The sequence below is a fragment of the Pituophis catenifer genome, unplaced genomic scaffold (assembly GCF_029215685.1).
Source record: "Pituophis catenifer annectens isolate HBS135680 unplaced genomic scaffold, rPitCat1.0.hap2 SCAF_7, whole genome shotgun sequence".
Taxonomy (NCBI): domain Eukaryota; kingdom Metazoa; phylum Chordata; class Lepidosauria; order Squamata; family Colubridae; genus Pituophis; species Pituophis catenifer.
The window spans coordinates 57,930,898-57,945,037 of record NW_027256887.1 but is presented as its reverse complement, the minus strand read 5'-3'; the positions used below and the strand labels follow the sequence as shown (position 1 = coordinate 57,945,037).

Sequence of the window (14,140 nt, the reverse complement as noted above, 5' to 3'; positions counted from 1 at the left end):
AGTTGAATACGAATATCTTTAACATAAAGCTGGGCTCTAGAAATAACCTGTGTATCACCACTTTAGCTGCATAGCAGCAATTTTACCTCAGCTTCTGCCAAGCTGGTTATCCTGAAAATACTAGATTGTCCTCATTTTTCCTTCAGGGGAAGAAGTGCTATTGATATATGCTACTGGAAAATCAATAAGACTCACATGTCTGAGAAACTGAATTTTATTTTATTTTACTTTATTTTATATATCCCTACTTCTAGGGACACTTGTATCAAAATATTTACAATGGCTGCACATAAAATAAATGTTGAGAAATGGCAAGTATGACAGAACATAATCTAGCAAATACATGTAAAAACAGTATAATGAAGAAAGCAAGAAAGAGAATACTGTTTATACTAAACTTGCAACCCTGAAGCCCTCCTTACTTTTCGTATCACTCAAGTACAATAAAGCAGAGAGAGTATTAGCAACTTCCTAAGCATAGTTTCCATTATTTTGAACTGATCTCTGTGGCAGGAAGGCAAACGGTAACTTTGATGTAATAAAAAGTCTTTCCACTTTAATATAGCAATTTTCTACTTGGCTCTCTATTTGCAAAATTTAATTAACCAGTCTTCTTATTCCTTGGGAGACGAATTATATGCAATAAAAACAGGGGGGAGGGGTTTAAGATGGGCACACACAGACGCACACAAAACTGAAGCATTGTTTCTATTATCACAGAATTCTGACTCAGGAACCCTGTTTTATAGTACAAATAATTTCTTTCTTGACCAATGCAATATTAAGGTCTGCCTCCGACATACATTATATATTATAGTTTAAATGCAAGTTCCAATATTGAAAGCCCCACTTTAACAATGTTCCACCCCCATCCCCCATTCTATTCAATGAAATGAGAAAATCTAATTTTATCTAATTTGATGCTGGGAGATGAGATCACATGAGCCAGAGTTGAATGCCTCAAGGATTGACAGCTTGAAGAACACAAACTTTATGGACCCAACAGTTCTATCTTCATAGTGTAGCTTTGTAAAATGGACATATCAAGTTTTGCTGAAAAATTGCATATCTTAATGACATGCTTTATAATTAAGAATATTGTTTGCCTTTCTCCACCTTCTCCCATCTTCCTTTACCATTCACCTCTTTTTCATTCCCCAATGGCTACTGCCTTCTATCTTCTTCAACAACAGCAGCAGCACTATTTCTTTACATGACAACAAAGAGTGGAAATTAAATATTTTAAAACATTAAATTTAAAGGGTACAATTTAGATAATATTAAAACAGGTTGATTTTTCACATTTTGTATCTTTTAATTCCAAGGAATTTTTGTATGAAAAAAATGAGATGCACAATGAAGTAACACCTCTTCCATTCCAAATTTGGGAAATAGGCACGGTGATCAATGGAACTGGTTATGGAACAGTTAGATGACTTAGGAGATGCTGGTTAGTTTGAGAAGTAACTACAGTTCTGTCACCCAGTACTTCATTTAGCATCAGATGCCTGAGACAAGGACCTCATTTTATTTTATAATGTGGCCAGCTCTAACAGTGCTTAATTTGGAAGGGAGGTTGATACTTCTAGTGTCTCACTTCATGATACCTTCTTGGAATGGGTGGGTAGCGTTCATTGGTGACATGTCATGGTGCTGAAGGATCAAGAAGGAAATTGAACAACTTATTTATTTCTGCTTTTTCAGCTGTCAGTGAAGGAGAACACTGAGGCCTTTGAATGGAGTCTGAGAGATATCACCCCTCTAAGGTGAAGATTCTTCAACCATCTTCATGGTCTTAAATTCATAACAGGAGAGAGTCTATAGCAATTCTCTCTGGTGGAGTTTTCTGTGTTTCGGCATTTTGGGTGAGTAGTGTATTCATTATTTTTGGCAAATTTCTCATAGCAAAGTGAGTTCACAACCCTCCCACAGGTCCCCCAATTTCTAATCTTCCCTCTCTATTTTACCCTGACAACTCTCACTTTTTCCTGAGGACAAGATACAGGATCCCAATAATGAAGCTAAAGCTAAAGCAAATCCAGGCAAGTATAAAGGAATATCCATGGTGACTGTCTTCATAATAGTGAGAAAATCGGGCAGTATAGATCGAGGCAGCAATCAAAATAAACAGCCCTGTGAAAACAAAAGCAAGCAAGCAAATAAATAATAAAATAAAGTAAAATTTGGAAGGCACTTTAAATCTTAAGTTTATCCAAACAATTGTAGATTTCACAGTGAAAAGAACTGGAAAGAAAAGGATTAACTTCCTTTAATTGAATATTGAAAAAAATCCAACTGCTTTGTTATTATAAAATAAAAATATATTTTGTTTTGAGGCATATGATTTATGATTACCTTATCAGGTGGATTTTTTAAAAAATCAAATTCAAAACCTAACACTAATACTGGTAGGACTCAGTTGCATGTCTGCAGTCATTCCATCTAGATCCATAACTGATATCCTGAACGCTGAACACATTATTTGCCCTTGCCCATTTTTCTGTCTTTTTTCCCTTTCTTATCACCATGCCTGATAAAAAGTTCTTGAAAACTCCAATACCTGCATGCTACTTTGTAATCTTGACTTGGTCTAAAAAAAAAGATGGTCTCAGACTCAATATAGAATACTTCTACTGTATAGTCTCTTATGCATAGACAAAGTTTATCTGAATGCCTTGGAATTATTATATTTTCTTCTCTATAGTAGGCCCCTGATATCTGTAGTAATGTAACTGTTTCTGGAGCCTGTCAATGATGATAGTATCTCTTTCCACATATGGTGAATGTGGGGTTTTGGGTTTTTTCATTTTTAACATTGGGGCCCCTTGTCCAAGTTCCCCAAATGAAAAAAAGTATAGAAGGTAACTATGATGAAAGACCCTTTTCATCAGTAGCCGTCACAATTATAAAATACCCTCCACGTGGAATATTTCCTGGTACCTTAACAGCTATCAAAGAAAGAAGACTTTATGTTTAAACTTTGGTTTTCTATTTTCTTATTTCTGATAAATATGTTATCGTTTAAGCAATGAACTACATGCCTCTTGGATTCAATAAATCTATATGACATACTAGATAATAGTACTTCACATAGTATTAGATAGGGTTTCCTACTTGAGCAGGGGGTTGGACCAGTGGTGGGATTCATCGAGTTCGCACCACTTCAGGAGAACCGTTAACTGTTAACTTTCTGAGCAGTTTGGCAAACTGGTTGTTAGAAGAAATCATTAGGGCAGAGAACCGGTTATTAAATTACTTGAATTCCACCACTGGGTTAAGACTAAAAGACCGCCAAGGTCTCCTCCAATACTGTTATTTTGTTATGTTTACATATCATCACTATATACCACCCTTCTCCAGTATTTTGGACTAATTTCCAGTTTGCTACTATAGACAATGGTTTTCCTTACAGCAAATCAACATAATGGCTCCAGTGATGTAGAAGCGTTTTCCCTTCTCCATGGTGAAGAGCTGTACCACAAACATGACCAAAGAGATGAAGGAAAAGATGATGGCCAGGATCATGAAGGCCTGCACAGCCTTGAGGGCACCTAAAGACACAAGGCAAGAAAGAGAGAAAGGAACGCAGGAGTTCAATGTATAGCAATATGCCATTAAAGCAATATCCATAGATGAAAATAAACAGTATATTACCCAAGTCATCATTGTTAACAATGAGATCCTGGCAACTGCTTTCTGAACATTGCTTCCACAGCCCTGAGTAGTTTGTTTTCTGAGAAATGGTTGTTACCATCCAGACCTAAAATAAAGCAGAAGCAGCTTTCATATTTGGATTACTTCCCTTCAGGAACTGACATCAAGCTAAAACTGGAAGCCAGTTTAGCTGAACTTTTGCAAAACTGTCATCAATAATTACTAGGTTTTCCACAAAGGCTGATGTTTTTATACCAAAAGACAATCTGGATTATGCTGAGATATAACTGATACTAGAGTGCTTTTTCAGCAATGCACATACAATAATATGTGATTGTTTGAATACACATACTATAATTGCAAAAATTGTTATGTTTAAGATAATATAAACTTAGAAAAAAGAGTTTGCCAAAACGGAAGGCAATTACTGATGTGAAATTTAACATTAATTTAATAAGGATGTATAGTAGAATGATTTATCTGAACAGAAAAACAAGTTATTTATAAATATAGTTGTTGTTGCAGGATCCAATCTGGGTTTGTCACTGGGACCAGAGGATTAGTCTTCAAAGTTTTCACACTGGAGCCCATCATCAGGGAATTTCTCTCTACTATAATGTGTGCCTTGGCTATTCTATGCATCATATTTATGTGGTGCCTTCCTATTGGTTGATCGGTGTGTTGATGGTTGGCTATTGGCTGTTGTTTCCTTGTGTTGTCAGGTCCTTGGCTCCTAAGTACTGATAAACTGGTGGTAAATCAGTACTCCTGTTGAGTGACAAAGGGTCCATTCCCAGGTTTCAATCATTTCCCTGGCCATGTTACCTGCACAGCCAACAATCTTAGTCACTGCGAAATTGAATGTATGTCCTTGTTCATTACAATGTATTTGCCTTCATTCAATAGTTATTGTTGCTCAGGAAATACTGTAATTAGCAAGTCCCAATTGGAAGCTCATCTAGAAAATCCATTTTGAGTTTCCTTTATTCTTGGGGAAGGGGAAGAAAGGAGATTGGTTTCCAACAAGTGAAATAGCTATTGATAAAATATTTATTTTTAAAAATCTTGTTATGCTCAAACTACTTGCAAAGTGGTATTAGGATTGCTGCTGTTGTAGTAAATTTGGAAATGTTTGAAACCAATCCTGATCTAAGATACAGAAACTGGGGAAAAGAAACTCAGTGGGTATAAAATGAGAACATTGGAACCTAAGAACTGCCAGCTGGATTAAACCAAAGGGCTATTTACTCCAGCACTATATCACACAGTGTCATGTCTGTTTCATCTGAGAAATTTATGAGACAGCTCTTTTCATTGTTGTTTCCCAGAGGCTAGTGTCTAAAGTACAGTATGCTGCATTTATTCTGGAGACAGTTTACAGCCACTCAGGCTACTAGTCACCAATAGCTATGCCTTCCTGAAATATCTACATCTCTCTTGAAGCATTTAAAGTGATAGCTATTATCATATTTATCTCTCTTGAGATTTGGGCTTCTCGGCTTGTGATAGGAAGACATATTTACTGCTTTGTCCTAGGTAATGAAAATGAATTAGCTTTGACTTTCAACACCTTAATACATGGTATTAAGGTACAGATTGCTTTGAAAACTGTATGACATGGTGATGGTTGCTCCAACTGATGGTGTTTTGTCCTTGTACACTAGGTATGAAGAACTGCCTTGTACTAGTTGATCTATTTCTTCATCAAGTCAGAAACGTAGGATTATCTTTTTCAAAAAAGAAAACAGAGATTCTCAAGTTTAGATTTTACAGGATGTTGCGCTAAAACAGACATTCTCTGATGGCCCCTTGACTTTTTATTGAAGAACTGGAATCTAATAACTAAGATTATCAATTCAGTGAGATTTAGAATAGCAAATTCAGGAAGGCATGAAGTGAATGACATAAAAGATGGTCAATTCAGAAATGTCTACTTTAAGTACTGACAATGAATTAAATAAAGAAAAGTTTGCCTCATCATCTCTTGCAATAATATATCTTGATGCTTGCTCTGTAACACAATGTATTTATAAATCATAAAGAAGGTTGAAACACTCCCATTCACGGACATAGACAGGAGAGGGGGGTCAAAACCACAAAAATTGTAGTGCAAATCACATGAAACTTTGCCCCTCCCTTGTCTGTTTTGACTGCCCCCCCCTCCACCACAAATGAACGGTTCCCATTGCCTTAATACCAGAAGCCAGACCGGCTGTTCCATGAAGGGTCTTCCCTATAGTTTTGAGAGTTCTCAATTACAATGCAGCCACATTCCCAGATTTTAAAAAGTGTAAATAATTTATTAACAAGTATCCTTTAAGAATCATTAAATGCTAGATGCCTGGAGAATGTGATGGAAAAGGTCATATTTCTGATATCATGAATATTATAGTCCTTCAACTGGATTTTCTCTGTGAGCTAAGCAGGGTCAGAGTTATTTGCTTTTTGATGCATTTGTATCTTTAAAATGTTTTTAATGCAATCTGATATATTTATTTCATTTATATATTGACCCCTTAGGCTAGAACTATATTTTCTATGCTTCTAGGTTATAGTGAACAGAATAGAGACCCATTTAGAGCAGATTTATTTAGAGGAGAGCCATTGAAACAAATGAAAATGCAGTTGTTTGTTTCTTTATATAATTTCCTTATGATTTTGGAGGCTTCCCAATTCTTAGGTTAGTATGTATATTCAAATAAACATAAAGCAACTTTAAAAACAAAAGTTAATGAGATATATGGGCATAAATTTTTCAGAGCCTAGTCTAAGATATAGATTTAGTATTACTTTATGAAAGGAATTCTTATAACTTCCAACATGAAAATGGTTTCTTGGGTTTTATTCCTTGTAAAACCTATCCAGATGAATGTAACTGAGTATTCCTAAACTTTTTAAAAAAATCTATACATTATTTATACAAAAAAGTAATTAGGCTGAGTACTTCAATGATACCCACACAGTTGATAGGGCCCATTTGGTCTAAGAAAATCTGAGGGAGAAAACATGGAAAAGCAGAGTAAAGGACAGAGCATTTTTGTTCTCTCCTCTTACTTCATAAAATATTTTGGAGGAAATCCTTGGGGAGAAATCTAACTGCACATTTGCTATCTTCCATATTCAAATGAGAGTCATGAGAATCTGGAATGCATATGACAAAGATATTCCTAAATCTCTCTCTTTATTCTATTCTCATGGATTTATGATGAGGGGAGATAGATGCCAAATACTGGAACAACAGAGTGCTGAGAAAACAAAGAACGTATTATGGTTTCCTGAGTTTTTTGGCTTCTGAATATCTTTCCTGTTTTTGTTCAATAGTATGTTGGCTTGTGTGCCATGGGTGTGTATGAGTGTGTGTATGAGTGTGTATAAAATAAGTAGGCTGCTTCAGATAGAAGTATCCAGCAGATGTCATCATAAACTAAAGCAAAGGAGCCAGTTGATATGTAAATATAAATGTGGCCAAAGCAATAACGAGTAACACATCCCACTGTCTTCCTGCTTAGTTCACTTCTACTGTTCATCAGCTAGCCGTCCAGAGTCAATGCTGTGAAATCCAATGAGGCTTCTTTCCTAATAAGTATACTTATTCATGCAACATTGGGTGTGGGTCATTGAAAATCAGTCCACAGCTGATTTTTTTAGTACACTGTTTTCTTTTCCAAAGGAAGTGGTGGAAAAAGAATCTTGAATTTTGAATCTTTTACCAGAAGTTTTTTAAAAGCCACAAGTACTTCCCCACTACCCCCAGAATTGCTCAACCATGCTGCTGAACCATTATAAAATAAATAATTGGGGGAAAAAACCTGTATCAACCGTACATTAACTTTACTGAAATATTAATAATAGTTTATAAAAGGAATAACAATAATTGGGGGATTCTTTTGTCTTTTGTAAAGGAAAAAGAATTTGATTGCTTGTTTTTTTATTGATATTAGCAAAACTAAAACCATCTTAAATTTATCTTCCTAACCTGATCATTGCTGGACTTCAAGCCACATTACCAGCTATATAGATTTTGGATTGTGGAAATTTTAGCACATCAGGAGAGAACCAAATAAGACCATGTTGCTTCACTTTTAACCCTGGTTCTTTTGAAGTACTGATCAACTTAAACATGAAAGGTTTATAATATAAGAGAGAGGGAGAGGGAGAGGGGGAAGGGGAGGGGAAAGTGAGGGGGCAGGGAGGGAGGAAGAGAAAGAGAAGAGAAAGCGAGTCCACAAGGCAATTCCTGCTCAATTAGAAAAAAACATTGGACCTCAAAACCTATTCACACAGTCACCAAGGGCAATCAAATATCAGAAAAGCGTCTAGCATGTGTTGAGTTAATTTTTTATATCTATTGTAGGAGAAGAGCCATGCTAGTCTATGGTAGACAAAAATCAGGACAACTCTGGGATCACTTTCCAGACTAACACATTTTATTAAAAGACATAAGACTTCACGAGCCACAGTATCAAATACTGAGCCATAGTTCCCAAAGGCCTATGCCTTGTAAATAAAATGTGTTAATTTGAAAAGTGCTAATAGACTCTTTCTGATTTGTGTATCTGTGCCTGTCCATGTATGTGTGCATATGTGTGTCCATGTGAACTTTGTTTTTAGTGAACTGTATCTAAATACTAAACTAAGTAGTTTCAATTCTTCAAGCAATTTTTAAAAAAGGCTACTTTGTGACCAAATTACATACTAACAGGTCCTTATTGCCTATTGCTCATCCGTGTCATTATAGCATTTTTGACAATTGTAGAGTCCTTGGTGTTCCCTGAATTTGGATGTTTGTGTGTTTGTGTGTCTTTGTGGGTGTGTGGGGGTTTTTTTTTTTTGTTTTGTTTTTTGTTTTTTGTTTTTTTTTGCAGGCATTTCATTAGCCAACTAGGTAAAATTCTCAGAGCTTGAAGGGAGTGGAGTTTGCTCTCTGTTTATATACAGTGGCTCATCCTGTTACTGTTGATATTTCTTGACATTTCTTTGGACCTCTTATCTTTTGTCAATCATAATAACAAATTAAACAAATCTTAAAATGCATGCAAATTTTGTTCAGAGGAATTTCTACAATGTCGCCCAAAATGCCAAGGACTAGGGAATTTAATGGGCGCATTATCTCAAGCCTACTTTTGAGAAATTCTTTGCTTCCTGACCAAGGGTGTGGTAGGGGGGCCTGTCTTTTTCACACAGAATGAAAAAAAAAAGCCTTTTTGGAATTTACGGGGTGGGATGCATGATTGTGCTTAATTTATTCAATGCATAAATAAATGCCAAAAGCTTGATCTATCTTTTTTACATTAAAAATGCCTTATCTGCGCCATTTCCTGGAATGATGTATTTAATTATTGAAAGAAATACTGATCAGAAGAAAGCTATGTGTAATGATCCAATCCTGACATCTAGAGTTCCTTCTCTTCTGATTCTTGGTTAATTTATTTGATGCTCTAGGACCGTGATGGCGAACCTATGGCATGCGTGCCACAGGTGGCATACGTAGCCATATCAGTGGGCATGCCAGCTCAGCTCTGGGGTGCATGCACTCGCCTGCTAGGTGATTTTCGGGCCTTCTGGGCCCACCAGAAGTAGGGAAACAGGCTGTTTCCTGCCTCCGGAGGGCAGGGGAGGGGGGAGGCCCATTTTTCTTTCTTACCTGGCTCCAGACCCTTTCTATTTATCTGGGAAGGGCGAAAACAGCCTTTCCCACTCCCTCGGAGGCTCTCCAAAGGCCTGAAATGGCTCATTTCCCAACTCCCGGTGGGACAGGAAGTGACTTTTTTGCTGTCCCCAGCCTCCAGAGACTCCTAGAGAGGCTCCTAGAGACTCCTAGAGGGGCTCCTAGAGACTCCTAGAGAGGCTGGGGAGGCTGGGGACAGCAAAAAACATCACTTCCTGCCCACCAGGAAAAAGAAATGGGCCATTTCAGGCCTTTGGAGAGCCTCCAAGGGAGTGGGAAAGGCTGTTTTTGCCCTTCCCAGATAAATAGAGAGGGTCTGGAGCCAGGTAAGAAAGAAAAACGGACCTACCAGGCCATTGCATGCCAGGAGCATGGAGGGGGAGGGGGGTTGTGCGCGCATGCGCAGGGCAGGGAGCATAGAATTATGGGTGTGGGCACGTGCGCGCGCAACCCTCCCCCGCCCCCCTCTCCTGGCACGCGATGGCAAAAAGGTTAGCCATCACTGCTCTAGGAACAAGGCTTTCAAGCTCAACATTTTGGAAGAGTGGAAGGATCTAATTTAGAAAAAGATTGCCTTATGTGGGGTCTTGCAAAGGGGTTAGACCAATTTTTCTCAACCATGGCAACTTTAAGATATGTGGACTTTAACTTCCAGAATTCCCAGCCAACATTCCCGAATTTTGAATACTGTTCAGCTACAGGTAATTCCCAGTCATAGAATCATAAAATTACAGAGTTGGAAAGTACCTCAGAGGTCATTTAGTTTAACTTCTTGCTCAGTGCAAGATGCAGCAAAACAGATTCCATGAAGTGCTAATCTAGCCAGCCAAGTGTAAGCTTAATTCTATTGGTTTTTAATTATCACAGAGGGCAAGTAAAATTGGTACATGACAGTCAAAAGAAAAATAGTTATACGGATTCATTATACAGTATAGTATTAATAGTGTATGTGAATGCAAGCAGATCTAATCAGTCATAAACTGAAGATTTTAAAAGGGTTCAGTTAATCAAAATGAGTTAATTTACCATATCGTTGCTTTTGTTACTGATTTTTTAATGCAGAAAAGACATTTGTGTAATAATATTGGAAATGAATGATGCCAGTCTGCTTGTCACAGTTTGATAGGAGATGGTGAAATAAAAGTTAAAGCTTTGAGAGGAAGAATTAAATCTGTTTTCACTTATTATTTGAATTTTCCACTCAGTTCAAGGGTGTCAAACTGGCGGCCCGTGGGCCAGATGCGTCACGCGCAAGCCATGCCTACCTCAGCTCTGCGTATGGGGAAAATATCACAAAACATCACGGCAACATGACACTATGAGTTTGACACCCATGACTTAGTTCTATGTTTTTGAATAGAGAAAGAGAGATACAAGCACGCTCCACTCAGTGCTAATGTTCATGTAGTCATAAGAACCTATTTTAATAATTTTAGTGCTAAACACATCTGGAAAACATCAGAGTGTGGATGGCTGATGAAATATATAGCTAGCTATTTAAAAGAACATTGTCAATACTGGTTTATATTTTTCTTTTGCATTAATTCAATCACATTTATTAACTTAGTTTTAGAAATGACAACACAGAAATGTGTACATCCTTTGTTCCTAGGTGTTATTGTGCTTTTGTCTCTGCTGCTCTGTATTTGTCAAGTTCCAGAAACTTTTATTCTTGAAAGTGGGAGAGGACACAGTGTTTCAGCATGGACAGGAAGGAACCAAGCTAGTCTTGTCATACAAACCAAGAATCCTGCCAAATGATATCCCCTTCTCCCCCATTGAGTTTGGCTTTGCCAAAGAGTTCATGAGAATGTTTTATGATTCCAAAACAGACAAGCTGGGAAAGACCTTGTAATTATACAACAGACTGTCTGGCAGGTGGGAGAGCAAAGCATCTTATAACTAGTATGTCCTAACTCACTCAACTTGTTTCTGAGTGGGCTGGGTCCAGGTGTTTTGAGGATCAGGATAAGAGAATGGAATGATCTCTATTTCACGCCTTTAGGCTGTTTTGAATTGCTGCTTTGTTTCAGTTAATAAATGAGGAATACGCCAAGCCTTAGGGCGTTACTTCTTTTGTAATTTTGAACAATCAGATTTAGAAATCTTAACCCACATAAATAAACCAGAGGAATTTTCTGTTGCCTTTTTCTGGAAGTAATTTGTTTTTGGAAAGTAGTTTAGCATAAATATATGGTTGATGAACTGGTTTTTAAGGATGTGTAAATCAAGAACATAGTGACCTGTCTTTCCCATGTCTGCCACTCTCCAAATACAGTCAATTATATTTGGTCCACACAACATCCAAAACTGTAATGTGATTTATTTGGTTTTGTTTTAACATGCCTTGTGTGATCACAGGCACTGTCGTTTGCATACCATGGTTAAAGGCTCATTATAGTGTAAATTGTTGTTTATTTCATAAAATGTAGTTTAAAAGATCCATAGTTTAGTGTGATGTCTGAAATCAGTGTAAGTCCCAGATTCTTAGGCAGGAAGAAAGGAGAAGTTGAAGTCTAACGCTATTAGATGATCCTGCATTTAGGAACATGTACTGGACTCAGTCTGAAAATGAAGGGACTGGCAGCTCAGACCACATGGCTCAACAAAATCTCTAGCTCTAGCCTACTCTGCCTTATTACAGTGATAGGATTTTTACTGTTTTATTAGCCAGGTAATAAGTAAACTGTATGTGCAAAACTTCCAGTAAGACTCACACATTTGTCTTTTTTTCAAAATTCTTGTGCTCCTTATCTCTCCCTTGCCCCATAGAAGGGAGAAGCAGGATTGAAAATTCTTGATTACCCACTCTTATACTTCCATCCTGTCACTATCATGGTGCCCACAACTACCAGATGCTCCCAAACACAGAAAAGCTTCTGACTACAAAAGCATTGCTTGCCGTAGATCTGAACCAAGTTGAGGAGACTAACAGCTTATGGCTGCTACTCCAGATCATAAACATTGAGAAGGTTTTGCTACTTACGTTAGCAATAGTGGAGACAAAGAGCATGATGACAGTGGCAATATGAACCACAAAAATTCCAGCCAGTAGTACCAACATCTTGGCTCTTCACTTCAGGAACGATCTCAGATGCAGAGAAGTCTTTGGGAGAGAAACAGATCTAGGTTAATCTAAAAAGCAAACACTGAATGTAAGAGCAGGGTTCAATATTAGCTCTATGCAGGCAACAAAGGACATATTTTTAAAAATCTGCCAGTGACAAAATGCAGTAAATTGGATCTGCAAACACAGGTTGACTTACAACCACTGTCAACTTATGACCACGATTGAGCCCAAAATTTCTGTTGTTAAATGACACATTTGTTAAGTGAGTTTTGCCCCATTTTACAACATTTCTTGCCATGGTTGTTAAACGAATCTCTGCAGCTGATAAGTTAATAACCCAGTTTTTAAGTGAATCTGGCTTCCCTATTGACTTTGCTTCTCAGAAGGTCGCAAAAGGTGGTTGCATGACCTTGGACACAGCAACGGTCATAAATAGAAGTCAGTTGCCAAGCATCTGAATTTTGATCACATGATCATGGGGAAGCTGCAGAGGTTGTAACCAGTGGTGGGATTCAAATTTTTTTACTGCTGGTTCTGTGGGCGTGGCTTGGTGGGGATGGCAGGGGAAGGATACTGTAAAATCTCCATTCCCTCCCAATCAGCTGGGACTCAGGAGGCAGAGAATAGATGGGGGCAGGGCCAGTCAGAGGTGGTATTTACCAGTTCTCCGAACTACTCAAAGTATCTGCTACCAGTTCTCCAGAACTGGTCATAACCTGCTGAATACCACCTCTGGTTATAACTGTGAAAAATGGTCATAGGTTACATTTTTCAATGCCGTAGTAACTTTGAATGGTCACTAAATGAACTGTTGTAAGTCAAGGACTACCTGTCCTAGAAAATCTTCAGTTTAATTATTTTGAGATGTTAGTAAAACACTGAGTAAAAGTCATACATATTTGAAAAAGGAGCCTAAATAAATAAATAAATCCATGAAAATGTATAGATGTGTAAACCTTTATTACATTCATTTTAGTTTAAATCCTATTTCTTTACTATTTCTTTACTATTACTATTTACTACATTTTATCCCATCCTTCATTTAAAGCAGAGATGGAAAACATGTGTTCCCTTGTTCTAATTTCAGATCTCACACAGTTTTCAAACTTTGCCCTGCCTCATTGGCTTTGCATTTGCCAACTTTTGCTCTGCCTTGCTCCCTCTAAATTAACCTTGGCAACATTAGGACTTCATCTCCCAGAATTCTCCAGCCAGCATGCTGGCATCTTGGCAATCAAGGAAACACAGGCATAAACAAGGAAAAGTACCGCAAGCAGTACTCTTACCTAGAGGTAAGGTGGGGCAGCCTATAAAATTTATAAATAAAGAAACAAATAAACAAACTTGGGAGAATCCTGGAAGAGGCTCATCCACCTGCTTTTATTTCATTACTATACTGTAAACTCAACAAAGGATTTTCTTTCCTTTTTAGTGGTTGGGGCTTTTCTCCTGGTCTAGTTCTTTATTCCAGGCACATGCTACACTTCCAGGGTCTTTGGAGAAAGCAAATATGTTATTGCTTACTCAGTTTAAAAGCTCCGATCCTCACTATAGAGACAATGACCTGTCAATCCGGATATTCAGATTCAGTAGTCTATGGTACACAAGCATATCAAATAATAATTTGCAAGCAAAAAAATATTGGTTTATGCATGATATAAGGTCTATCAATATTAGATGGCTAATGTTAAGCAGAGTTGCCTGAAGGCCAAGTCACATGTGTCTTTTGAATGTCTTGAGAATAGTAC

At 37.5% G+C, this 14,140-nt stretch overlaps 1 protein-coding gene across 1 annotated transcript in view; it reads right to left on the bottom strand.

Annotated features, from left to right (window-relative positions):
- Positions 1-265: 265 nt before the first annotated feature.
- EMP1 (epithelial membrane protein 1) overlaps positions 266-14,140 on the bottom strand; it is a 36,048-nt gene continuing 22,173 nt past the window's right edge. The window contains exons 2-5 of the mRNA XM_070947061.1: positions 12,309-12,428; positions 3,655-3,760; positions 3,411-3,551; positions 266-2,133 (exon numbers count right to left, since the gene is read on the bottom strand). Coding sequence (XP_070803162.1) covers positions 1,979-2,133; positions 3,411-3,551; positions 3,655-3,760; positions 12,309-12,386 — 480 coding nt within the window. The 5' untranslated portion in view covers positions 12,387-12,428 and the 3' untranslated portion in view covers positions 266-1,978. The remainder of the gene's footprint in view (positions 2,134-3,410; positions 3,552-3,654; positions 3,761-12,308; positions 12,429-14,140) is intronic.